The sequence below is a fragment of the Medicago sativa genome, chromosome 5, assembly GCF_051527215.1.
Source record: "Medicago sativa cultivar Bolivia chromosome 5, Bolivia_mono, whole genome shotgun sequence".
In the NCBI taxonomy this organism is placed as follows: domain Eukaryota; kingdom Viridiplantae; phylum Streptophyta; class Magnoliopsida; order Fabales; family Fabaceae; genus Medicago; species Medicago sativa.
In genome coordinates this window covers 67,597,208-67,623,983 of record NC_140753.1, presented here as the reverse complement: position 1 = coordinate 67,623,983, position 26,776 = coordinate 67,597,208, and the positions used below count along the sequence as shown (strand labels likewise).

At 32.3% G+C, this 26,776-nt stretch overlaps 4 protein-coding genes and 1 long non-coding RNA gene across 6 annotated transcripts; 3 read left to right on the top strand and 2 right to left on the bottom strand.

The window, feature by feature from the left end:
- Positions 1-633: 633 nt before the first annotated feature.
- LOC146924289 (F-box/LRR-repeat protein At3g59200-like) lies at positions 634-3,575 on the bottom strand. The gene is made up of 4 exons (XM_085709279.1): positions 2,602-3,575; positions 2,372-2,515; positions 1,987-2,274; positions 634-837 (listed from the first exon to the last, which is right to left on the bottom strand). The coding sequence occupies exons 1-4, from the start codon at positions 3,457-3,459 to the stop codon at positions 832-834; spliced, it is 1,296 nt and encodes a 431-aa protein (XP_085565405.1). The 5' UTR covers positions 3,460-3,575; the 3' UTR covers positions 634-831.
- A 1,736-nt stretch (positions 3,576-5,311) lies between these two features.
- Positions 5,312-7,367, top strand: LOC146924288 (protein transport protein Sec61 subunit gamma). Its single transcript, XM_085709282.1, has 3 exons — positions 5,312-5,473; positions 5,564-5,679; positions 7,114-7,367. Exons 1-2 carry the CDS (start codon positions 5,380-5,382, stop codon positions 5,677-5,679), a joined length of 210 nt encoding a protein of 69 aa, XP_085565408.1. The 5' UTR covers positions 5,312-5,379; the 3' UTR covers positions 7,114-7,367.
- Positions 7,368-14,298: 6,931 nt separating this feature from the next.
- LOC146924287 (uncharacterized) lies at positions 14,299-15,371 on the top strand. The gene is made up of 2 exons (XM_085709278.1): positions 14,299-14,523; positions 14,687-15,371. Exons 1-2 carry the CDS (start codon positions 14,430-14,432, stop codon positions 15,238-15,240), a joined length of 648 nt encoding a protein of 215 aa, XP_085565404.1. The 5' UTR covers positions 14,299-14,429; the 3' UTR covers positions 15,241-15,371.
- A 159-nt stretch (positions 15,372-15,530) lies between these two features.
- Positions 15,531-16,326, bottom strand: LOC146924286 (uncharacterized). Its single transcript, XR_015010083.1, has 2 exons — positions 15,717-16,326; positions 15,531-15,682 (listed from the first exon to the last, which is right to left on the bottom strand). It is a non-coding gene; the product is annotated as an uncharacterized LOC146924286 (long non-coding RNA).
- A 5,029-nt stretch (positions 16,327-21,355) lies between these two features.
- Positions 21,356-26,540, top strand: LOC146924285 (indole-3-glycerol phosphate synthase, chloroplastic-like). Of its 2 annotated transcripts, none has more exons than XM_085709273.1 (10): positions 21,356-21,387; positions 22,262-22,522; positions 22,608-22,784; positions 24,581-24,655; positions 24,793-24,837; positions 24,940-25,104; positions 25,521-25,599; positions 25,694-25,776; positions 25,868-25,936; positions 26,280-26,540. In XM_085709273.1, exons 1-10 carry the CDS (start codon positions 21,361-21,363, stop codon positions 26,361-26,363), a joined length of 1,065 nt encoding a protein of 354 aa, XP_085565399.1. In that variant the 5' UTR covers positions 21,356-21,360; the 3' UTR covers positions 26,364-26,540. The 2 variants fall into 2 exon arrangements, with proteins under 2 accessions (XP_085565399.1, XP_085565398.1); XM_085709272.1 differs by having other exon boundaries at positions 21,356-21,690.
- Positions 26,541-26,776: the final 236 nt, after the last annotated feature.

Below are 26,776 nucleotides of genomic sequence, written 5' to 3'. Positions count from 1 at the left end.
GTCGCACCATTCAACATTTTTCTTTTAAAAAAAAAAACTGGTTTCAGCTAAAATGACAAAAAAAAATGAGATGAAAAGATAAAAAAAATCAACAAAAAAGTGAAATTGTGGGGAAAAACTGGTTTTTAAATTAGAAATCCAAAGTTCAATTTTTTTAAAAATAAAATACCAAAAATGCATGAGTAATTGAGGGATGTGGAACTTTTGGTCACATTAACAAACTATTGTTTTTTTGAGAAGCAAACATTTTTGAGAATCCTAGCATCAAATGTTCTTTAATAGATGCTGCATAAAGTACTAAATCCCAGCACAAATAAATTTCGCAGCACATTAGCCTACAAACAAAATCAGCCCTAGAAAGCCAAAGCAATTAATTTTATGATTATTAGACAACCCCTAGCAGCAAACAATCAATCATTTTTATTGCAATAAACCCATTGTTTTTATGGAAGCCACATTAGTCAATAAATTTTCATATTTCTTATTGGCCACAATAAACTGCAAGCAGGCAGCAGCTACAAAGGCATACATGCTCACAATGAACCAACTCAGAAACACTAGAATACTAGAATACTAAGAAGCCACCAACCAAACTCACAAAAGGCACAAGCACACTCAAAAATCAGTGTGATATGAACAAACGGCTCGTTGCGAACACAACACCCAGCCATAAACAAGAGAAAATTACAAAGCACTATACCAGTACTGTACAAACTAAAAGCAGCAGAAAAGTACAGGCACACAAACTAAAAGCAGCAAAAAACTTCAAATGTCATTGGAACAGAAACAGCGACCGAAAAAACCATCTGCAGACGAGCACGGAGAGCATAATTATACCTGCAATTAACAATGCAACAATCATAACTATGCATTTACATATACCGTCTCGACCAAGGCCATAGTCATCATTCCTATCTTGTTCTATCAAGATTCAACCTCCAGCATATCTTCATCATAAATACAAATGCAATAATGTATTCATCATCATTAACGACACAAATCACACAATCTTGTAACACCTCCCCCATATATGTGACGGATGATACTTCGTTAGAAAGTTAATACATTAATATTAATTTTCATATATCATAATCGGTTTGAGATCGTCTCCATTTCTCAAAAGAAATAAAAGACTCTATTCTAGAGATAGATACACATATTTGGAAAAGAAAATGATGAAAAACATTTAACACATTATCTATTTTTTGTGTCTCTCTCCAAATTCATGCCATCATAATCAAAATCATTAACAATTTATTATTCATAATCATAATGTTAAACCATCTAACCATCCATCTAATATCATATCAAATCATTACCTAATAGATTAACTGAGTCTGAACCATTTCATCATCATCCTAATCAATCATCTAACTTAAAAATCAATTAACTGAGTCCGAACCATTTAGTTGATTAACACACTCTAAGGGTATCCCCTAATTTGAAAATCACCCTAATAAATCAACCTTAAAAATCACCCTAATAAATTAACCTTAATTAACATACTAATCCATTATCTTAAATTTTACACATCTTTTCATCACATCCAATCCACTCACAATTAGTCTTAACTCTTCATAAATTTTACTAACCTAGTAATCTATTAGATGATAACCTGATCAATCAACTTACGATGATTTTTTCCTGATCAGCAAAGCAAATACAAATTAGGAAAAAATCATCATCAATGCCAACATCAACAGAAATTCACCCAATTCAAAACAATGAAAATTAACATATAGGAATCATAAAAAATTAATAACATTGAAGGAGTCGCGCCATAAAGAGACAATCTCGTAACAAGACACATTATTTGTTGTCCCCATAGCAATTTTTACAACAGTTCATAAGCGTGCGACATCTAGAAATCTTGGGACATCCCTATCCGAGTGGATAAAAATAGAACTAAATTCATACACACGCATTAAGTCCACGCAAGGTTAAACTTGTTAAGTGTCTAAAAATAGAGAAGGAAGTAAGCCATACCATCAAGTCAACTTCGAAGCACATAATCCTGTTAACTTTTGAGGCTCTTGGCAAGGAATATAAGTCCGTCACAGCGTCACTAGCCTCACTTGGTTCCCAGCTACTTCCGAAATAAATTGTAGTCCTCTTAAGGACCTTTCCACTCTTCAAAATGTACCTTATAAGTTCGAACTCTTCATCCGTGCCTTCATAATCTCTGAATATAAAAGTAGTAAGGTGTGATGAAAGGCAGCTAGGAACTATTGTTGGTTCTGCCCATTTGATTTCATTATCACATAGTTCATCAACCTGTCAAAAGAGATCACAACACATCATTGACTTGAGAAAAAGAAAGTAAATTTAAAAAGTTAACCGATAATTAACCAAATCTCAAGAGTAAACTAACCTTAATAATCTCAAGAACTTCAAGATTAGGGCATTTTTCTAGTAACAGTTTAACTAGAAAATTAGAGTTAAAGGTTTTTAAATATAATTGTAGATGACCCAAATTGTTAAATGTTGGAAATTCTAGACAAGCATAAATAAGCACCTGCAACATGGATAAAAATAACAAAGAGTTACGAAAAATAACACAATTCCTATATTAAAAATATGGGTAAATAGCGCTTTTCGTACCTCTGTGGAATCCATATCTAAGCAAAGAAACCTGGTTTTATGAATCCCATTGAAGAGATTCAATATATTTTGTTTTACTTTTTTATTTTCAGGATCAAAATAGATACCAATACGTGCTTCTTTCAATTTGTTCATATTCTCAACCACGTAAATACTCGCCTTAGTTTCTTCTAGTACAAGGTACTCAAGAAGAGGAGTGTTAATATGAATTCTTTCATCAAAACTCCTAACATGTAACCTCTTCAATGTAGGCACACATATTTTAAACAAAGAACTACCTTTGAACTCTACTTCCTCATATTCAATTTCCTCAAGAACAGGACAACCATAGAAAAGCTTCATACGATCTTCAACTTCAACATTGCACAAAATACACAAATGTAAAATCTTCAACAAAGGAAGATGAACATGAGAAGGAAGATTTAAGTAAAATCTCCCAACCAACTTCAAAACAACGAGTGTTTCGCAAGCGAAAACCTCGCAAGGCAAATACACTTTTAAACTACATAAAGAAATATCTATCTCCTCAACATTTTGCTTACTTGCCATGCAAACTATTGAACTAACCAAGTGTGGGATATAACAGTTATTGTGGATAGAGAATGAAACTTTTTTCATACAACTTGATTTTCTTTGATCTAATACACTTTTCACAATTTGAACAAAGTTATTTCTTGTTGGACAATTTTCAGGGAAATGAAGAGAATTAGTAAGAGTCCAAAGAGAAACCCACCTACGTGACAAAACACTAGTAGCAATAGCTTCTTTTGTTGGTAGGAATGAAAGGATATTAGCAAGTACTTCATTGTGTAAACTACTGATCCTATCGACTTGTTCTTCTAGTTTTCTTTTAGCCATGCATGCAAGGGGTTTAGATAGAGATGGAAGAAGAAAACGTAGCTACAGGAGGAGATGAACGGTGGTAGGATTTTACAGTGACGGTGAACTTCGGTGGGAAAGTAAGATATGAAGTTAAAAAGAAGAAGATGTTTACCATTTGGTTAAGTTAATTGTTTGAGATAGTGGGCGGTGGGCGGTTTGGCGGTGATAGACTATCTATATGTAAAATGTAAAGTAGGAGAATATTTTTAATTAGTTAGGAAATGAAGAGGCCTGTATACAAAGAGGAAGAGGATTATGATTCTCTCATGAAAATTTTGTGAACTTTTCTCCATTTTCAATCTCAATGGTTAAATGCTGTTACTACTTTTCTTACTAATTTAACTTTAATTTTCTCTCTTATGTTTCAAGGTTGAGATTGCACTTAAGAAAAATTGAGAGAATCCAAATTCTTATAAAGAGAGAGATTTTGTTTTTAAAGGATGAAGGGATAGATTTTAGGCTAAATTATACTTTGGTCTTTTTATTTATTTTTTAGTTTTACTTTACAAATTAATTAGAATGCGGGCTCAGTTTACCCTCAACAACTGATTTCGATTGTAAATTAGAACTCCTTTTTACACTAAGAAGAATGTAGAACCCGAGTTTAATTTTCGAATATAATAATCGTATTAGGAGAGGAGGGAGTAAAGTGTCAACATGGTGGAAAGATTTGTGTGATTGTTGAAGGGGAGTTGGTCAGGGAAGTCGCATTTTGGATGACGAAGAGACTACTTTATTCTAGAATGATCCTTGACTGGAGGGAGGGTGTTTACGGTGTAGGTTTACATGATTGTTTGACCTTTGTGTTGAAAGGAGTGTTACTATAGCTGAGATGAAGAGGCTAGGTTGGGGTTTGAGAGGCATGCATGGTGGCGGTAGAGAGGGCTTTTGTTTTTATTTTTTTTAAACCGGGGAGAGGATTAAATGGAACAATGTGTTTTTTTGTTAAATAACATTTTTTTTCCAGGACAACGTGGCAAATAAACGAGTTTGGTTACAAAAATCTATTGATGGTTATTTGGTAAAGGGTGCTTATCAGATTCTTACTAGAGTTGAACATCCCAACTTTGATATACGTCACACATGATTTGGTATAAAGTTGTGCCTCTAAAAGATTTTCAATGATAGAATCCCATCAAAGGATAATATTTTTTGCCGTAATGTCGTGCCTACCGGTTAGTTATTATGTTTGTAAGGGTGTTTGAAGAAGGAAACAATTAATCATCTATTTCATGGATCTGACTTCTTTGGTAATATCTGGAATTATGTTTTTCGTGGGGTGGAAATCTCTTTAGTTAATACAAATGGCATTAGTGACCATGCTTTACGGTTCGGTGGTGCACATATGTTCGTGAAGGATATTTGCTCTTGTCTTCATATAATCTGGATGTCTTGTATCTGGATCATATGAAAAGAGCGTAATGCTAGAATTTTCCCTAACATAAGAGCGTAAAGCTTCACTTTTTTGATGGTTGAAGATCGACAAACCTAATACTCTTGTCAATTTTCATTGTGGTGACTTAATCCGCTGCACTAATTTGGCTTATTCACTGTATAATTTCATGTAACTTTTTATTTTCGGTAGAGTTATCAAATCTTACTTTAACTATATCTTTATGGAACTAGAAATATTATTTTGTCAAAAAATAAAAATAAAAAATAAATATCAATCAATAAAATAAATGTTTGCATGTGAAACTAATAATATTTTGGTCAACACACTAAAAGATATCCAACATGTCATAAAACTATTGGTCCACAATACGTGTCTTCCCATCCAAATTTGTTTTCTCTTTTTCGTCAACACATTATATCAACTGCTTCCTTCACCAACAAAAACCTTCTCATTCTCCTAATTTCAATTTCTCATATTTCAAATTCTCAATTCACGCGAAAATGGACGCCATTGATTCCGTCTTCGATCCACTCAGAGAATTCGCAAAAGACAGCGTTAGGCTCGTTAAGCGTTGCCACAAACCCGATCGCAAAGGTATAACCCCTAAATTCTCTATTCGATTTACTTGATTTAAATCTCTATATTGTGGATCTTGAATTTTGATTGTGTTTTTTTGTTTTGTAGAATTCTCCAAGGTTGCTGTTCGTACCGCGATTGGTTTCGTTGTGATGGGATTCGTTGGGTTTTTCGTTAAGCTTATCTTTATTCCAATCAACAACATCATCGTTGGATCTGGTTAGGTAAATATTAAATTTTTGATCTATTTCTTTTTTTTTTGTGTTGAAATTATGATTTTTTGTAATTTTTTGAATTTGTTTGATTTGAATGAAATATTTTGGTGGAATGGTTTGCATGAATTTCTGATGTAAATGTTGGTAGCTTGAAACAATTTGATTGAATCAAGGATATTTTGAAGTGGGGATTCTGTTTGGTTGTTTTTATGCATAGTGGGTTTTAGTTGTTGGAGGTTTTTGTACGATTTACAATGGAAAATTAGCATGCATGTTTGCTACAATGCATGGTTTTAGTATTGTGTTACTCATGTGGTAACTTGAAACTATTAGACACTGACACTGATGATACAACACAGACACATCGACACTGCTAATATTTTGAAAAGAAAAAAAAAAATGGATTAGTTTAATGTGATCACATGTGTTGGACACCAGACACATCTTCCGTTAGAAGTGTTAGTGTCGGTACTACATTGTCAATTTGATTTGAGATCTTAATATGAATCAGGGGATTTTTGAAGTGGGTGATCTGTTTGGTTGTATTTATGATTTTCATGCCTAACATAATGGATTTACTTGTGATAATTTTTTGTATGATTTGCAATGGAAAAAAGTAGCTCTCATGTTGTATGCTTACAATGCATCGTTTGTTCTTAGTTATGATTGATTGGTGATTTTCTCTGCATTGGTTGTGGTTTTATAATGTTCATCTAAATGGTTTTGCTTTTGATGTTGAATTTTCCGTAGCATCACAAATTGACAGTAAGTCAATGATAGAAGTGAATTCTTGTTTGAAATCTACTGCTATTTCGAAGTTTCTAATTTGTAAATAAACATATTTGTGACAATAACGGTTATGATTCATCAATTGACAAGCGCCAATTGCAAAGTTGTTTTCAATTAATCATTATGCATTGTAGCAAAGTTGTTTTCAATTATGCATTGTAAACATAAGATACAGCAACTGCATTGATACAAAAACACTGCAACACCGACACTTCTGATTACATTCAATTATACCATTCAGTGTTGTGTCTTGTGTCCATGTCAGTTTGAGTTGTTCATAGCATAAACTAGAGATTGTGTATAACTGTTTTCTTAATGACCTATCTGTTTTTACTACCTATGCCCTCAAGAGCCCGTGGAACTATTTCTGTGAAGCGGTGTGAGAATTTAGTATTTACACTAGGCTGTAGCAACTTATGTCATAGGATGTTTTTGGAACTTATTTTATCCTCAATATAATGTTTATTTTGTCTTTTGGAGATTTTAACTGTTTTGTATATGCAAAGTTCTTTGGATTGTTCTTTCCATTGAGTTGGTTGCTGTGATTGATTGCCGAGCGGAACTGCCTCATATGTCTTAAAGGATTCAAAAATCTGTGTCTTGTGCAAAGTGTGTAAAATGAATGATGTTCATAACTCTTGATTATTTCTGCAGGATGACGGGAATTACAATCGCCTCAGGAAAGTTGTGAAGCAGGAGGAGGCAAAAGTGTTCCCATTTCAATAGAACATTCAGTGCATTTAATCTTAGTTATGTTTCAGTTTTGATTTATCTATATTTCTTATCTTCGGAAGATAGCCTTACAGTTTTATGTAACATGTAAAATTTTATTTTACCATGTGTTGAGACTTTTGACCTGTTGCTCAAGGAGGAAAAAGTTTAGATAAGGAATTATGTTTTCGCGTTGATTATTTGCTTTATAGTTTCTTAGTTTAAAATATCAATTCAGTTAGTAAATTTCTAAAGATTAGATACTCTGGTGAGTAAATAGGCAATTTTCCCCCGAAATTGCAAGGTTTGTCAAATACCCCATGTAGTTAACGAAACATCAATTACCCCTCTGAAATTGCATAACGTTAATCAATTTACAACGTTAATCAATTTACCCCCTTCGTCAATTTTTCTGTTAACTGTTTACGGTTATGATCAATTACCCCCCAAAATTACCCCCGAGATTTTCAATTTTTTTATTGATTTTTCATTTTTCCAGAATTTTTTAATTTTTTTTTTAATATTTTTCCAGAATTTTTTCAATTTTTTTTTAATTTTTCAAGTTCATGGGGCATTTTGCACATAAGTGTAAAATCTCGGGGGGGGGGGGGTAATTGATCATAACCGTAAACAGTTAACAGAAAAATTGACGGAGGGGGTAAATTGATTAACGTTATGTAATTTCAGGGGGGTAATTGATGTTTCGTTAACTATAGGGGGATATTTGACAAACCTTGCAATTTCGGGGGGGGGGGGGGGGGGGGGGGGGGGGGGGGTGGGGGGAATTGCCTATTTACCCATACTCTGGTATATGGAATTATCAATATTAGATTGGCTTAATGACTCAGGTGAGGGAGTGATAGGTTAGTCGAGAGTTCGACTACTCCCATCATAGTTGGGACTTGGGACAATATTAACATTACTTTATTTAGTTCAAAATGATTCTTGAAATTGAAATGTTTTGAATAGAGTAGTTTATTTGAGACACTTGCATGGCTAAATTAATCAACCACAAGGGTTGCAGATTTTTCCACTTTAGATATTAAACTGCCCAATGTCTCTACGGTTTTAAGGATCAAATGGGCGTTTCTTTGGTAATGTTGGCTGTTGATTGGCGTCTAGGACTAAATGATAAAAGTGAGTAATGAGTTTCTACGTAATAAACATGGAAAAAAAACTGCTCGGCATAACCTGCAACATGTTATATTTCAAGAATTCTGCATGAGTTAACTTAGGCAAGTGTTAATTCTAGCACGAGTTAAGTTGCGCAGCGCATGTTAAAATGCGCAGATTTTAACCCTGTGTGAGTTAACTCATGCAGGGGTATTTTCCGTATTTCAGTTGGGTGTGAGCAAAATGTGTTGGATAAAGAGCGGTACCCATATTTCAATCAGATTTTGGCCCCCTTATCTGATCTTTATCTTGAACAAAAACAAGCTCTAGAAGCTCCCTAACAGTGGTGCCAAAAGACAGATGAGAATTAAAATTTGGGTTTTGCTAACCAGTGTCCTAAGGGCAATTGTTAAGGATGTCAAAAATAGAATTTTTTTATTAAAAACAAAAACTTTTTGGCTTTTATAAAGTTAAACATTTCACTTTTCATCAATTTTTAATACATAATTTCTATATTAATCTTCTTAACTAGTGCCCTAACATTTCCTTCAAAATTTTAGTGAATCCAGTCTAGAGTCGCTATTATTACTTGAAGGAAAACTTACTCAACAATGACAAGATCAGTATTAGATTCAGTGCTGGAGTAAAATTAGCAATTAAGTGTCAAAGACACTGTGTTGTCTTGTACTCCCTCCGTCCCTATATGTAAATACCCTTTTATTAGAGGGAAATGGTGGTTACATATAGGGATGGAGGGAGTATAAGATAAAAAACAAGATTGTCACGCAATTTGTACTCGGAAAAGAAAAGAAAAAAACTATGTCTTACTCTTTAGATTGATGGAATACAAGAAAATGAGGTTTCATTGTTTGAATTAAAAAAAATGAATAGTGTTCTATCATCTTCCTTCACTTTTCTTCCCCTCTAATATGGGATTACAGTGACATTGGTCAATCTGATTGTCACATGTGACATGATTTTTTTTTTTTTTAACATAAAAGGATGTGAAAAGGAGAAAGTAATATTTGAACTGGCTTATTTTTCAATTGAATAGGTCAATGTCATGTGATATTTTTGCGACTAAAATGCAATCCACTAGTATGAGATGTATGTAACGGAGGAAAGGGGTGATACACTACAATCATTTTTTTTATTAACTCTCTGATTTATAGAGAAAAGGGGACTTCGATTCACATGGAAAATTGGTCATGATAATCTGAAGTTCATTTGAGAGGGGTAAGTTAAGTCTGATCGAGTTTGTTCAACTCATAAATCAATTTCACTACAATCAGTTTAATTTAATATATAAAATGATATTTTATAAATTAAATTAGAAATTTTATCTATCAACAAGTATTTAAAACACAATCTTATTTTACTTTTTGTTTTAATTATTTAATTTCAATTATTATTTCAAGAATAATCCACTAATTAGTCCCTGATTTTGTGAAACACTCTTAAACAAGCCATTGGGATTATGAATATTTCTAACACGTCTCAGACTTTATTAAACTATCAAATTAATCACCAAATTTAACCATTTTTGTAAGAGGTTAAACTACCCCACCAAAGTTAACACTCAAATTTAACCACTTATTATCAATCGAGTCCCAATATTTTACCAACTTACTATTAATGTGGTCTTTATTTTAAACTACTTACTATTAATTTAGTCCTTGACATATTTTTAGAAAGAAAAACATGAATAAAATTTGACAGAGTTACAATCCATGTTCAAATATTCATAATCTCATGAACGTGTTTGAAAGTATCTTATAAAATCATAAACTAATTTAATGGTTTATTCATTATTTTAATGAGATAGATGACGTGTTTGCTGTCCTTTTAATCCAATATGCATATTTTAAAATTTTGTGGAGTTATGTATGTTATCTATTAATTAACAATATACACATTTATTTTGTATTAAAATTTATTTTAAACAAATGCAAAAACAGAAGTGCCCAACCTTGATTATAATTTGCAAAATTTACTTACCGTAGTTGACAAACATGTCCCAATTTACCACTCAATAGTTTTTTTTTTTTAGGGAATCTCTCGATAGGTGTTGATGGCCCGATAATATAAAAAAAAAAAAAAAGAAGAAGGTGTTTATGAGCAATATATATTATCCAATCAAGATCTTTTTGTTATTTTTATTTTTATCATGTCACATGATCAGTATAAATAGTTTTTGATCTATTACTAATTATAAAATTTAAGTTTTTGTGTCACTTATCGTCAATCAAAATACTATTTCATTTTGTTCCATAAGTCTTAGTTCAACCGGTAAAAATGTCGAAATTGTCTAATTATAAAATTTAAGTTTTTGTGTCACTTATCGTCAATCAAAATACTATTTCATTTTGTTCCATAAGTCTTAGTTCAACCGGTAAAAATGTCGAAATTGTTAGGTCGAATGTTATGATCGAGGTTCGAACCCCGACACCTCTATTTTGTGTGTGTAAGTTTATGATAGAATTGTCATTTCGTCACTCTAAAAAAAACTATTTCATTTTGGCAAGACTCTTGGGTTAACGGAGTCGGTCCTCTTAAGGATCATGTTACCTCTTCTAATCTTTATGTGGAAGATAAATAAATAATTTTCCCTTACACTAGTGGTTGCGAGTGGAAATTGGAACAAATTAAATACTTCTAGTATATCGTCCTTGTTGGGCTATGATTACTAATGACCATTTCTCTATTTAATCAACTTATTAATATCTTACTCTAGATCTGCCCATCGACTCTCCTTCCAAGGAATTGGCCAGATCCTCAAAGGATTAAAGTTTGTCTTTGGAAACTTTGTTACGATCGCCTCCTCACTAATGCTCAACGCAAAAATCATCATAAGAAAAATGATGCTAGTTGTTCCCTACGTGGTGATTAGAGAGAAAAAATTATGCATTTACTTAGAGATTTGTTATATTGGAATTTTTCATCAAATAAAATTGTTGTTTCTAATACTATCTGAATTGTTTATTTTGTTGTTATGATTTGAAATTTGTGGAAACAATCTTATTTTTTAGGGTAAAACTATTATTGATAGGTATTCTTGAATCCTCCAATACTGTGAATCGTGTCTTAATTGTGTCTTAAGACATAATTCACAGTATTTCTCTATACTCTACTAACATCAAAATTGAGTTTCATATTGTTTGGCATCCTCCCCCTCCTTCTTTCTATAAATTAAATGTCAATGGCTATCACATAATACCACCACTCCTTCCACGAATTGCGGTGGTTTAATTCGAGAATCATTTAACAATATCATCAACAGATTCCACTATAATATTGGAACCTCTAATGTTATTAAGGGAGGCGCTCGAGAGGGGGTTGGTAGTTGGTTTAACGATCACTTATGACGGGAGGTGGGAGATGGATCATCTGTTTACAATTATTTGACATCAAGAGATCAACCTTTAAACAAAGATCACATTACAATTATGTGGCATAAAGAGGTTTCTTTAAAAGTCAACATCTTTGTTTGTAGTTTATTATGTAATCGTCTTCCAACAACTGACAACTTAATCAGGTGAAGGATACTTCAACCAAATACTCATTTTTGGACCGGCTACTGCATATCTCACGAGGATATGGATCATCTGTTTTTGACTTGCAACTGTTTTGGTCAATTTTGGTTTGAAATCTACAATTGTCTCGAATTGGTTTCAGTCGATCCAGCTATTGTTAAGGATCATTTGCTTCAATTCTAATCTTTGGGTGGTTTCTCAAAAAACATTTGTTCTGGTTTTTACTTGATTTGGCTCTTTTTTGTTTGGATTGTTTGGCGTGACAAGAATGCTAGAATTTTTCAACAATAGGGTGGACTATATTCACAAAATTATAGAGAAAATTAAGCTCCAATCCTTCTGGTGACTGAAGGCAGATCATCCTAATTTTGCTTTTAATTACCATATGTGTTGGCTTAATCCCCTTCAATGCTTGGGAGTTCTCATTTAGTTTTAGTATCATCTTTGTTTTTTTAGCATTCCTACTATGTGGCTTTATCGCTTCGACTTTTTATTGATTTGTTGATGTAACAGATACTTTTCTTCCTTAGATATTTTCTGGCACTTCTTCTCATGGAAAGACTAAATGGCTTGATTAATATATTTCATTTTAGCTTCTTTTAAAAAAAAAGTTTCAACTTCATATACAACTTTAGACAATTAAAGCAATTGCAGACTAGCAGCAAAATTACTCCTATTTAGATGTCATACTGGAGGATTGTGTCAATTTCTTTTCTAGCTTTTATAGCTCGCAATTTTCTCTTATTAGGTGTGTTGCTAATTAAGTTGCACACTATTTAGCAAAAAAAAAAACATTTTCAACTCTGATTTTGTCTCAATTGGAAACTTCTATTTGTATCTTTAATGTGTATGCTCTCAATTTGATGCCAGATTTTCATAATGAAACGTGTTTCAACGTAAAGAAAAAAACTTCAATGTCATTTTATTTCTTTCTTAAATCACAAATTTTCGTTGAGATAACTGCATTTTTTCCCTTTAATTATTATAGGTAAAATTAATCTTATTTAAATTTTAAGTTTAAGATTTAGGCTTAAATACCGTTTTGATTCCCCTATTTTTAAAATCAGTATTTTGATCCTTTTATTATACAATTTGTGGGATATTTTGGTTTACCAGCATTTATTATGATGTGACATCATCATTAATAAGGTGGTACTAATGTGTCATTCCTGACTGCGATCCACATCAACATTTTATAATTTAATATAAAAATTATTAATGTTTATAACTTAAAACGTTTAATTAAATCAAACAAACTTTTTTTAATTAAATTAATTAATAATTAACAATTTCTTAACTTCAACTTCATCATCATCAACAACACAAGTTTGAGAATTGCCGAAAATCAAAATGAGTTTCATAAATAAATGGAAAAATAAAAATCATTCTCCATCCAAAAATCAGAAGATCTAACTACGACACATCTAAAAATCTCAATGGACAAACAAATCCTTACTTCTTCCAAATCAACCACCTCAACCACGACACAATCATCACCATTCTCTGCGGTTGCAATAACATTTTCTACCTCGCTTCACCTTGCATTGCTGATAAAGTTCATGTCCCACATATTGATTTGGTCCCCTTCTTTAAAAAGTTCAACTTTTTCATTTTTTGTTAGACCTCATTTCGGTCATGAAGCTATTGGGTTTATTTTCGTAGAAGGAGCTTCCGGACCTTGTAATTAAAGACCGTGAATGCGCCCAAAAAAATAGAGGGTGACAAAAAAAAAGGTAAATTCTTAGGTATCTTGGAGTTTGTTTAGGCATACCCTCCAAGCAAAATTTGTTTAACATTTAAATTTATTTCAAAATAAACAAATATGAAAATATGACATGACATTCATTGATTGGATGAAGGTACATACTCAACCAAACTATATGGGTACATTTGTGTTTACCCATTAATAATAGTGGAATTAAAAAAATAATTGCAGTTGTATTACGTTGGATTTAAACTCTGTCATCTGAGATTGCAAATTTAGTTTATACTTTCTTAAATTACAATTACTTATTTTGAAATTTATATCAGTAAAAAAAAGTCATATTTAACTTGGTCATCACATTACTATAGACAATATGATTTGATACATAAAATTATATTTTACAAATTTATTAGAATAGCATAGCTATTAACAAAAAAGGAATTGAGACAACTTTTAATAGTATTTTATATACACTTTTATTTAACTTTTATGCTTTAAATATTTAATTTATATTTATTATTTTAATAAGAGAGATAAGATATAACCGCAATTATTTTATACCAATATGCATATTTTTTTTTTGAAGGAATACCAATATGCATATTTATAAACTTTTTAGAGATGTCTATATTATTTAAATATAAAATTTATTTTAAAAATAAAATAAAGTTGAAGTGACCGGTGCGGAAACACATGGACTCGCTAGCAATCTAAAATAAATTCTTACCTAATTTACCTCTCTTAATAGGTGTTGATGACCCATTATTCTCACGATTAGCCAAATTGTTACCATATACACTATATAATCAATCTTTCTTCTTCTTATATTTATCTTCCCACATGATTACTATAAATAATTGTTGATTGAACTCATAATTGACTACACTTACACTCTTTGTATATGAAGGATGAAAATCAAACATTTTATCTTCGTGTTCTTTCTTTATGCGCTAATTCTTATCTCTGTTGAGGCAATTAATTCATCCAAAGATGGAGAACAATGTAAATCTCTCTCTCTCTCTCTCTCTCTCTCTCTCTCTCTCTCTCTATATATATATATATATATATATATATATATATATATATATATATAGACACACACACAAATTATTTTCTCAATTCCTTTCTTATTTAATCATATTTAAATGTTTTTTTATATTTACAGTTGGTGCAACTGAAGAATCCAAAACAAAAATTGTGGTAGATAAGGATGAAGGTTTGAAAGGAGTTAGTCATGGTGAAGACCATGGAGGAGGACACGTCGATGGAGGTTGGGGATTTTGGGGAAATTTGGGAGGGCTGAAAGGTTGGTTTGAATGGATGGCAAACGAAGCAATTTCGGGAATAGGAGAAAGCCAAGGAGGGTTTGGAGTCAGTTGGGGAGGAGGAGGAAACATGGGAGGGGGAGGAGGAAACATGGGAGGAGGAGGAAACATGGGAGGGGGAGGAGGAAACATGGGAGGGAGAGGAGGAGGAGGAGGAGGAGGAGGAGGAGGAAACATGGGAGGGGGAAGAGGAAACATGGGAGGGAGAGGAGGTGGAGGAGGAAACATGGGAGGTTGGGGAGGAGAAAATGAAGTAGCTATGGGAGGAGGAGAATATAGTGGTTATGGAGGAGAAAGCGGAGGAGGATGTGGCGGACGAGAATATGAAATGCCTCAGATGAGAGGAGGAGAATATGAAGGCTATGGAAATCAAGGGTCCTGGGAATGTCCATAACAATTAGAGATATGAATGCGAGTGTTGCGTCCCATAAAGTATGTATAAGAAAAACATGCAATTTATCTTACTCCATGTTTAGTCTTTATTAGGATGAACTTTTTCACTTAAATTAAAATATATTTTATTGATATTCTTAGTACCATTTATAGTATCACATATAAGAGTGCCACCGTTTCATGTCACATTATTTTGTTCAATATTGAAAAACATTGGATGTTCCCGAAGGGATGAGAAATGTTGAAAAACATAGTGCAATATATATTATACCAACAAGTTAAGAACCAAAAGAAATAAGCCAACGATATTGATAGCTAAAAGAAATACATTGAAACAAAATGCTACAAATTTAACCAAAAAATAGGAGAACCATAACAGGAAACAATAACCAAAAGAAGATAGGTAGAGCTCATATCTAATTAATAACGCCAAAGCTAAAAACCTTTTTTTTTTTTTTGGTTACAAAAGCTAAAAACCTTTCTACACAAATATAATTAAGGAAGGTTTCACAACCCACTCATACTCTTTCAAGATGATAATTTAGTTTGAAAGAAGATGATAATTTAATTTGATCCATCAATTGTTCAACATACATAACCTTGTCGGCTACTTGATTCCTCCACGAACACCACACTAAATGCATATTTGGAGAGCTAAAAGTGATTATGAAGATTCTAAGCATAATTTTCACACTCAAATTTATTGTCAAACTCACTTTTACTGAGTTTTACGTGAACATATTCAAACATACATTTTTTTTACAAAATTATTTTTAGCACCGTAGAAACAAGCACAAACAAACTGTTCAAGAAAATGAGATATTCCTCCTTGCATTGCACAAAACGTTCAAAATTTTCAACAAACATTAAGCATTAAGAAGAGCTCTAAAGAAAGAGATATGTGAAGTACAATTTTAGAAGATAACTACATCTTGTATTTCTTAAGGAACATGATAATTTGATTTGGTGATGTGTTTAGGTTTATGGCTAACAATGTATCAAGGCATTTAAAGGGTGTGTGCATATTTAATAAAACATATGCCGATTAAGTTCATATGATGCAATCAATAAACTTATTTCAAGTTGTTCAAAGTCCATACAAAAATTTTAAAAAAACATAAACAACATTAGACATGCCCTTTAATAAAAAAAACATTAGACATGCTTATCGTTAGGATATTATGAATGTGTATCTAGCTTTTTTATATTAAATGTCGATGTCATTTTGCTAGCCAGTAATAATTAATGATGTGTGTTTATTACACATGATCAATAAATTTTTCAAATTTATTAAATAATATATAAATGTAAATTTTAGCATAGTGCCCCTTATTAAATAATATATAAATGTAAATTTTAGCATAGTGCCCCTTGATGATGTTGAGAAAGAAGAAATGCAAAAGTCTCCTTGTGCCATAGTTCCTTGCATACACGAACAACACCGAATGCTTTTTTTTCTTCTTAATTTCATTTTCACTTTTTCCATTCTCTATTTCCTCTCCATTCGAATCCTTTTTTCCGATTTTATTTTTTTATTATACAGCTTTAACACACTTTCAGTTTGCTATGTTTTTTTTTTTTATTCTTTCTTATTCTCTCATTCTCCATTGTTATGGTCTACATACCTATGACTTGAGTTAATTTGTTTTCTAAAACCAAATTCAAAACAAACAACACAGAGAAAATTTAATTACTTTGAGTGAAAATTAAATTAAAAAAATAGACTAAAGTATTAAAACAAGCGGTACACAAGTTGTGTTTGTTCTTCAAAAAAAAAAGTTGTGTTTGTTGTGTGTTTTAGTATGCTTGCAGTCAATCTCCGGTTTTAGTTGTTCTTTAATTACTCCACACAAATAATTAATGATCAATTTTAAAATTTTATTGGTTTGGTCACATAATCTCTTCACAAGCTGCAAACCGCGAATTGATGCTTACTTACCTGTTCGTGACACTTTTGCAACTTGGTTCATACAAATTTTCCTGATATTCATGAAAAATGATGAATCGGACGAACCGAGACAAATGGGTGAAAATCGAAAAAAGATGAAGAAGAATTTGAGTAGGAGATAAAAGAGAAAGAAAAATCCTGCGGTGGAGCAAATAAATTTACTCTTTGAAAGTTGAAGAAAGAGAACGTCTCTTGCAAAAATAACATCAATAAAAAGGAAAAGGTGAATATAAAAAAGGGTTAAATATGTTTTTAGTCCTTACATTTTGCGCCCCTTTGAAGAATAGTCCCTACATTTCATTAAATGTTTTTAAAATCCTCACATTTTATCTTCGTTATCAAAATTAGTCCATGTTAATTCTCTAACAGAATGCTGATGTGGCAGTTAGTGGGTCCCAATTATTTTAGGGTTAAATATGTTTTTGGTCCCTACATTTTGCGTGACTTTGAAGAATAGTCCTTATTATTTTAGGGTCTAAAAGCCCTTTATGGAGGTCTTTTAGGTCCTTAGGAATATATTGACAGTCCAACCCCCATACATATCAAATTCTTCTCATGCGGCGTACCGCGAACCCGTACCACGTACCAACGCGAATTGTGAATTGTGTGACAATAGATTGGAAACAATGAAGAGTAGATGTGCGGTCGTCGACCGTTGATCGCCAGATTAATTCAAACGGCTAGAGAGAAGATTTGAGTGAGATATTCAGTTTAACCAGTTTCGGCATAAGCTCACTTGTCTAAGATGGACGACAATCATACAAAAACTTAAAAAAAAAATTCATAAAAGTATGTTGGTGGGGGGGGGGGGGGGGGGTTAATATCTCTGATTCTTGGTTACATGAGGCTGCTTTGGTTTTGCATTGTAAGCATGGTTGTCTTCCACTCTTATATTTGGGGATGCATATTGGTGGGGATCCTAGGAAGTTGAATTTTTTATATCCGCTGATTGATCGAATTAAAAAAAAAAGGTTATCAGGATGGAAGAGTAGAAATTTATCTATGGAGGTCATTTGATTCTTCTCAAATATGTTTTGTCCTTCATTTCGGTTTACTTTCTTTCCTTATTCAAGGCCCCTTCAAGTATCATTTCTTCCCTTAATTCTATTTTTAGTGTTTTTTTGGGTGAGGTGGGGTGTGTGGAGGGAGGGGGGATTTTAAGAAAGTATCTTGGATTAAATGGGATACTATTTGATTGCAAAAAGAACAAGGTGGTTTGTGGTTAGAAGGTTAAAGGAGTTTAATTTACCTTTGCTCGATAAATGGTGTTGGAGGTTGTTAGAGGATACAGTGAGTTTATGGTATAAGGTGTTATGTGAGTGTTACAGGTAGGAAAGGGGGAAGTTGTGTGTAGGGAGGGGAGGTGGGTCAGTGTGTTGGCAGACTGTGAATAATATTAGAGAGGGTGTTGGGCTAGTATATTGAGGTTGACTGCTTGATAATATTAGTCGGAAGGTTGGGGATGAGTCTTTTACTCTGTTTTGAAATGATCCTTGGTTGGATGGTAGATCTTTGAAAGATAGTTTTAGAAGTTTGTTTGAGTTAGCTGATAACAAATTGACAATGGTCGCGAAGGTGATAAAAATAGAAACCTTGAAAGTTTTAGAATTTTGTTTGTTTTGCATGTAGCGATGGGAGATACGTATGTTAGGAAATTACACACATCTCATTGTTATATCGTTAGCGGTGCTTATAATAAATTGACAGCGGTGGAAGACAACATTCAAGGTTTCTATTTTTACGTGGTGGCTGTTTCTAAATCACATTCCGACAAGGGATAATTGGTTATAAGCGTATTTAGCAGTCAATAATCAGGGATGTCCTACGAATTGTGCTTCCAATGAGGATTAAGACCACTTGTTTGTTAAATGTGATTTTTTGGTAGAATTTGGTCTCTTATATCTAGTTGTATTGGTTTCTCTTTGTCTCTTCATTACAATTTATTGGATCATCTAAATCAATTTGGTTAGATTATCCCTTAATATCATTTGGCTTTCTGTTGTTTGAATTATTTGGAAAGACCATAAAAAACGGATTTTTCAGTAGAAGGAGAAAAACTTGTAGGCGCTTTGTGAAAGGGTGAAGCTTCGGTCCATTTGATGGTTTAAGTCGAAATATGTTATATTCGACTTTGATTACCAACTATGAAGGCTTAATCATAATTACTGTTAACTGTAGTTACTTAGTCTGTAGCACTTTTGTTATTCCCTTTTTAGGTTTCAGATTGCTATTTGTACTCTGTTTTTGGTCATGTTGCTTTCGATTCATCTTGTGCGGAAGCAACTTGTTCATTTAAGTTTTATTTTTACAAAAAGTTTTTTTTGGTTACAAATTTATTTTTTAAGTCATATAAAATTTACACTGTTATCCATTTTTTCAATCAACTTCATAAAAAAGTGCTTATTGACCATTTAATATTGATGTGGTAGGTTCAAAAGTGCTTGTGACATTAAATATGATTACTTACACTTATTTTCTTCTTGATTTTGAATTCAAACATAATTTTACAGATAAATATTTCATCAACACTGCTATTAATCAAGTTATCAATCAATTTTGTTTCAAAACAAGAACGGATAATACATATATGAACCATAGTTTTGAGAGCGATGAATCTAGAACTACCAACTTAAAATAAATGTCCACATAATGACATAAACACTTTTCAATTGATGTCGATGAAAATATGATAATGATGTAGATATTTTACGATTTAAATGATAGTGTGTAACAAAAAAATAAAATAAAGACAAACTTGTTATAAATATCTAATTTTCTATATCAATCTAAAAACATAAAAAAAAAATAATAAGGCTAAATTACACTAAGGGTCCTTTAAGTTTGAGATTTGTAACAGATTGATCCTTTAAGTTATTTTGATCATACATAAGTCCTTTAAGTTTGAGGTTTGCAACAGATTGGTTCTTTATGTTATTGTGGTCACAAATAATTCCTTTAAGTTTGTAAATGTTTTCGATTTAGTCCTTCTATTAACCAAACAATGATGTCGTATAAGGACTAAATCGAAAATGTTTACAAACTTAAAGGACTTATTTGTGACCAAAATAACTTAAAGGACCAATATATTACAAACCTTAAACTTAAAGGACTTGTGTGTAACCAAGATAACTTAAAGAACCAATTTGTTACAAACCTCAAACTTGAAGGACCCGTGGTATAATTTAGCCAAAAAATAAAGACAAACTTGTTATAAATATCTATATTAATCTAATAACATGAGTAGCAGCAAAATAAAGAGTGCAATTTAATATCGATATAAAATAACTCCAAAAAACATTCGCACAATAATACAAATATTATATTTTGTTTTTGTTTTGACAAACAAATATTATATATATTTTTGGTCAAGATACAAATATTGTATCTACTAAAATACTTAGAAAAATATCTAAATTATCAAATATGATTGGATGTATTTGTTTTATGATTGGATGTATTTATAGTTTTATATTACATATTAAAAACCTTATTATTACTAGCGAAAATTTTTCCGCTCTTTTCATTGCGCTAACGTTTGAAAATTATGAACGGTGTTTTTTTTTATGAAATTTTGATTTTGATTAAAATTAAAAACATAAATGTTTGATGCTTTCAAGTTATAACAAACCAAACTAATCATGGTTATCTATTTCAATGACATCAACAATATAGCAAAAAAAATATAATCTAATTTTTTTAATGACACCAACAACAATCTTTATTGTAAAAAATATTATTCAAGGGTATAATTGAGATAATAAAAAAGTAAGTATAAATATACTGATCTAGTTTGTTACACTTTTTAAAAGATAAAGGGAAAAAAACAAACATATATATATTAATATCGTGCTTGTTACATTTGTTTTAATATTTAAATTTATTTTTATCTATTTGTTACATATGTTATTTGTATTGAAAATTGAGAGTATTTTTTGAAAGAAAAATCCAGTGGAAACGTGTTTTTTTTTTTTTTTTGACAAGACCAACCCAAGAGTGTTGAAAGAGGTTATTTTCTTTATATATGATATTGATTAAAAAAAATAAAAAACCTTATTATATACCTAAAAATGTTATTTAATTGACTGATATTATTGTATACCACATTTTAATAATTAATTATTTAAATTTTTTTCTATATTCAAATCCTACCCAGTTCAATGTTTGAACCAGAAAATGCATGAACGACAATCTGTGAAATCGGTAAGAACGCGTTTTCCATACAAACAAAATAACAAATCCTGTTTCCTTTTAACAACACTTCTTGTTCCTTTGTAAATTTAACACAACATAAACTCTTCAGTTACAAAAATTTCATCTCTGGTTTTTTTTTTTGTTCTTGTTTCAAATTTTCCATTACCCTTTTCAATGGAATCCTTGATTTCTCTCAAGGGTCATTTTCATGTGTTCCCTTCATTCTCTTCCAATCCCAGAACCACTATTCCTCCAACTCAAGTCAATACTTATAGAAAAAACTCAAGTTTTACGTTTTCTGTTCGAGCACAGGTGAATTTTTTGTTTCAAATTTTCTACCTTTTTGTATTGATTTATTGTTTTTTGTTGTATATTTATCTGGCTTTCTCTCATTTTTCTTTTTGGGGTGTTGGTTTAGTTGAATTTTGAATGGTATATGCGTTCAATTGGAATTTGTGTTGATGATTTTTGTTTTAGTTTAATTCGAGTTATTCTTTTGATTTTTTTTATAATGTTTTTGTGATTATTTGGTGTTATGATTATGGTGGAGCATAATGAAGGTTCTGCTACATTATCCCCATCTTGTGAATTGTGTTGATTTTTTACTGATACATGTGTTCATTTGTAGTTTGTGTTGATGCATATTATTTTTTTGGTTTAATTTTGAGGAGCCCTTTTTGTTTCATATAATGTTTTTTGGATTATTTGCTGTTTTGATTAAGGTGAAGCATGATGATGGTTCTGCTGCAATATCCACATCTAGTGTATTTAGTTTTTTTTTTTAGCTGATATATGTGTTCAAGATGCAATTTTTTGTATTTAATTGAGAGGAGCCCTTTTTGATTTTGATCATATTTTTGGGATTATTTGATGTTTTGATCAGGCGGAGCCTAATGAAGGTTCGGCTACAATAGCCACATCTGGTGAATCTGTGGTTGAAGCTCTCAAAGTTAAGGAATGGGAAGTAGGAATGTTTCATAATGAGGTTGCTGCTACCCAAGGTATAAGAATAAGGAGAAGACCACCAACTGGACCCCCTAATCATTATGTAGGACCTTTTCAATTCCGGTTGCAGAACGAGGGAAATACACCGCGTAACATCTTGGAAGAGATTGTGTGGAACAAGGACAAAGAAGTCGCGCAGGTATTATTCTTGATTTGCTTTGTGCTTCTATTAAGTTTTTCGTGAAATCGATAGCTTGTGCTTATGTGAACTATTTGGTTTTCAGCTCAAAGAAAGAAAACCCCTTCTTATGGTTAGGAAGGCCCTTGAAAATGCACCTCCTGTTCGGGATTTTATTGGGGCTCTAAGGGCAGCTAATGAACGAACTGGATTGCCGGGATTGATTGCTGAAGTCAAGAAGGCTTCACCAAGTAGAGGCATCTTGAGAGAAAATTTTGATCCAGTAAGTTTGTTTTGATTTCCACTGTGATCTTTGAGGTTATCTTTCTACTGATATCATGTGGGAAATGTTTGTTTTGGCTCCAACTGGCTATATCTGATTCAGTGTTGTCAAATAACGGCTCTAGCACTATAGGGTAGTGGACATTTAACGTCTATAGTTATGTGATACGCGATTTAGTAGAGTGTTGTCAAATAGTGGTTGTAGTAGTGCTACAACACTGTAGCATAGCGGAATTTAAACAAACCGCTAGTTTCTGTGATCAGCAATCGACGACATAGACCCCTTTGAATCTCGTTGGTTAAATTCAGGCTAGACTATTTAACTATTCCTTTTATTTGTCTTTGCTAAATCTACTTGCTACAACACGAGCTTTTATTTGAGTCATGCTTGCGGAGAGATCATAAATTATTATGTTGCATATCAAATTCTTGTTTTGATCATCTAATGCAGGCTCATAGTTTTCTTTTTTACTATTATTGCATTTATAGAGTCATATCTATAGTTTTTTAAAAACAAATCTGCTTTCATTAACCCCAGTTAATGTAAATATGAACTTTTGAAGGCGATATTGCTCTTTTTTTGTTGTGTTACGCCACATGACTTAGACAAGCATCAACAAAATATGTACTAAATACTTAAAATTATCAGTTGATATCAAGTACGGTATACCTATTTTTTGGAAGTTCATTTGTTTCTCAATAACTAGTACAGGTTCATGGTTTTCAAAGAAGTATTGCTTCAAAATAAGGGCCTGTTCTGTTTTTTCTTTTTTAATTACAAAGATGTTATTAAGTCGATTATTTTGGTCTCCTTGTATTTTTGCATCGCATCACTTACCAAACCCTTCAAGCAACATATCTAACACCGTTGTCAGTTTTTATTTCTTCTCTTCACGGTGTTTGCCACTGTTTAGCGTGTTGCGTGTGCCTTAAAATTTCACAAAACAAACGTTGAAGTTTGAAAGTTTTGGTGCAAAACTGTTCATTCCGCAAGGCGTTGACAGAGGGGCGCAAGACTGAATTGTTGATTCAGTTTTGGGATTTTTTCCCTGCCAAAACCGCAAGGCGGCCTCACTGGGGTGCCTTGCACCCAGTGGACCATTGGGCAGGGGTGCAAGGTGCAGGGACTAGGCGCTAGTCTCGATTTCAGCACCACTATTTAAGATTTCTTCTTCATTTTGTTGTGTACTCTTTTGAGACCAAAAGAGGGAACTTTTAAGAAACTTAGAGGCGAAGGGTTAAGTGCTTTTGGGTGAGATTCTTGGGTTGGGAAACACTTTTCATTCACCTTGGGTGGTGAGATCTCATTAGAGGGAGGATCAAAGCTTTCTCTCTTGATTTCTCTTAGGATCTCATTGTGGGTCGAACGACTTGAAAAAGGGGTAGAAATTAGGGTTTGTTCTAGAAGAGCTTTTGGATGTGACTTCTTGTAACTTCTTTTTATCATTCATTTCATAAAGAGGTAGAAATTAGGGTTTGTTCTAGAAGAGCTTTTGGATGTGACTTCTTGTAACTTCTTTTTATCATTCATTTCATAGTGGATTGGAGAGCTCCTCTCTCCCCTAGACGTAGGTCATATTGGGCCAAACTGGGTAAACAAATATTGGTGCGTTGTTCCTCTATTCTCTTACCTGTAATCTTGGATTATGTTTGTGGAGTTGATTTACACTTAGTTGCTTGATCTGTTGTTGCTTGAGACTGTTTGGTTATTGGTTGCCTTTGATATTTGTTCCACACATCTAAGTTCGTGGTGTGGTTTGAGGTTGAATTCACAACATAATGGATTCTCTCTTACAGGTTGAAATTGCTCAATCTTATGAGAAAGGTGGAGCAGCATGTCTGAGTGTTCTGACAGATGAAAAGTATTTTAAGGTAAACTTACTTTAAAATTCGTTAAAAAATTCTTACAAATCGAGCACTGCTAAATGTTAATATTTGGTAGATTGAGAGTTATTATATTGCAGCTAAACGATAACTAACTCTAGCTTGATTTTTGTTTTCTTGTCCAGGGAAGCTTTGAAAATTTGGAGTTAATAAGAAATGCTGGAGTAAAGGTTTGCTAAGTGAATTGCATTCATCCTTGATATACGATTTATTCTACCATCTAATGCTTTATGTAGACCATGCTTATGACACTAGAAAAAAAATATATGCAGTGCCCTTTGTTGTGCAAAGAATTCATCATAGATGCTTGGCAGCTCTACTATGCTCGATCGAAAGGTGCAGATGCAGTCCTTTTAATTGCTGCTGTTTTACCTGATCTTGACATCAAATACATGGTTAAGATATGCAAATTACTTGGACTGGCAGCTCTTGTTGAGGTAAAGATCGCTACTTCATTCGTTTCCTATGTGCATGACGCCCGATTGGAATAACACATTTTTTAGCTATTATAGTGTAAGCTTGGTCCTGAAGTGAGTTGATTGAATTTGAAATAGTGTAATTTAAACTGTGATCGGAAGCAAGAACTAAAGCCTATTTATTATATTTACAAGTATGAAATCTACAGATAGGCGAAATTTACTTCAGAACCGTAACTATACAAAATTAACTTCAATTTAAACCTTGAACTTTTATGACTGATTTGTCGAATGTGATACCTACACTGTAGCTGGTTCTTGTTTACAGAAGTCACTAATATGATTTCTTAGATCTCTCGATCTGTATGCCATGTTTCTTATTTGTGCTGGATCCTTGATTTATATATTTCTTTTGGAAATTTTATGTTTTAATGTAGGTGCATGATGAGAGGGAATTCGATCGTGTTCTTGGAATAGAGGGCGTTGAGCTCATTGGCATCAACAATCGTAATCTTGGTATGTCATATCAACTGTAATTTTGTGTGTTGTAATATTTATACTTACGGACCTTAGTCATCAACTGTGGCTTCTATTTTTTGTGTGGTTGCAGAAACATTTGAGTTAGATATCAGCACCACGAAGAAGCTTCTTGAAGGAGAGCGAGGCAAAATAATTCGTGAGAGAAACATAATTGTACGTTTTCAAATAAATATTATTGCATATTAACTTGTTTTTTTAATTTTTAATTTTTACTTTAAACTGATGATTATATGGTTATGTTTAGATGGTTGGGGAATCTGGTCTTTTCACACCTGAAGACATTGCTTATGTACAAGAAGCAGGAGTTAAAGCTGTAAGTATTGAAAATTTCATTTCTATGCTAATTGAAAATTTCATAAACACAACCACAATGAGGCTTTAGCTTATGTTAAAAAAGTAAACAAATTATTAACATCAAATTTGAATAGCTTAGCAACTCCTATATCGATGCCCCTAATTTTAATTTAAATTTATACCATATACAAATTTTTATAGTTAGTCAATCATAATCGTCAGATCTTTAAAAACATTTGGCTTTAATCATAACGACTTCTAAAGTCACATATAATTGTTTATGATTTGTTGACGGTGTAAAACTTTTAAGTTTGTACTTTGACAATGTATCGAAATTAAACTCTTTTGTCAATTTTTCACAGGTTTTGGTGGGAGAGTCTATTGTGAAACAAAGTGATCCTGGAAAGGGAATTAGCAATCTCTTTGGCAAAGATATATCTGTTTGAGTTGACTGATTTACATAGGAGATTAAATTAAGGTTCTTCATCTTGCTGTGCCTTTTGTATTTGCTTGTACTAAATTATCAAAGTCTTGTCATCAGCAAACATGTACCAAAACATCTTTTTGCGTTGACAGTTCTTCATTACATATTATAATAAGATTTTACATTTGCTTGTACTAAATTATCAAAATTTTGTCTGCAGTAAACATTTACCATAATATAGTATATTATGCATGTTTATTTTCACAATTAAATTACATCATTTTGTTAGACATAGATGTGCTAGCAAAAGGCTGCATTTATAGCTTAGAGGTGAAAGTTGGAGATCTTATTATATCACAAATTATACGGTTCAAATATCTGTTACATAGTACAAAAACGGAGAGACAGAAGAATATGTAAATCATCAAATTCAAT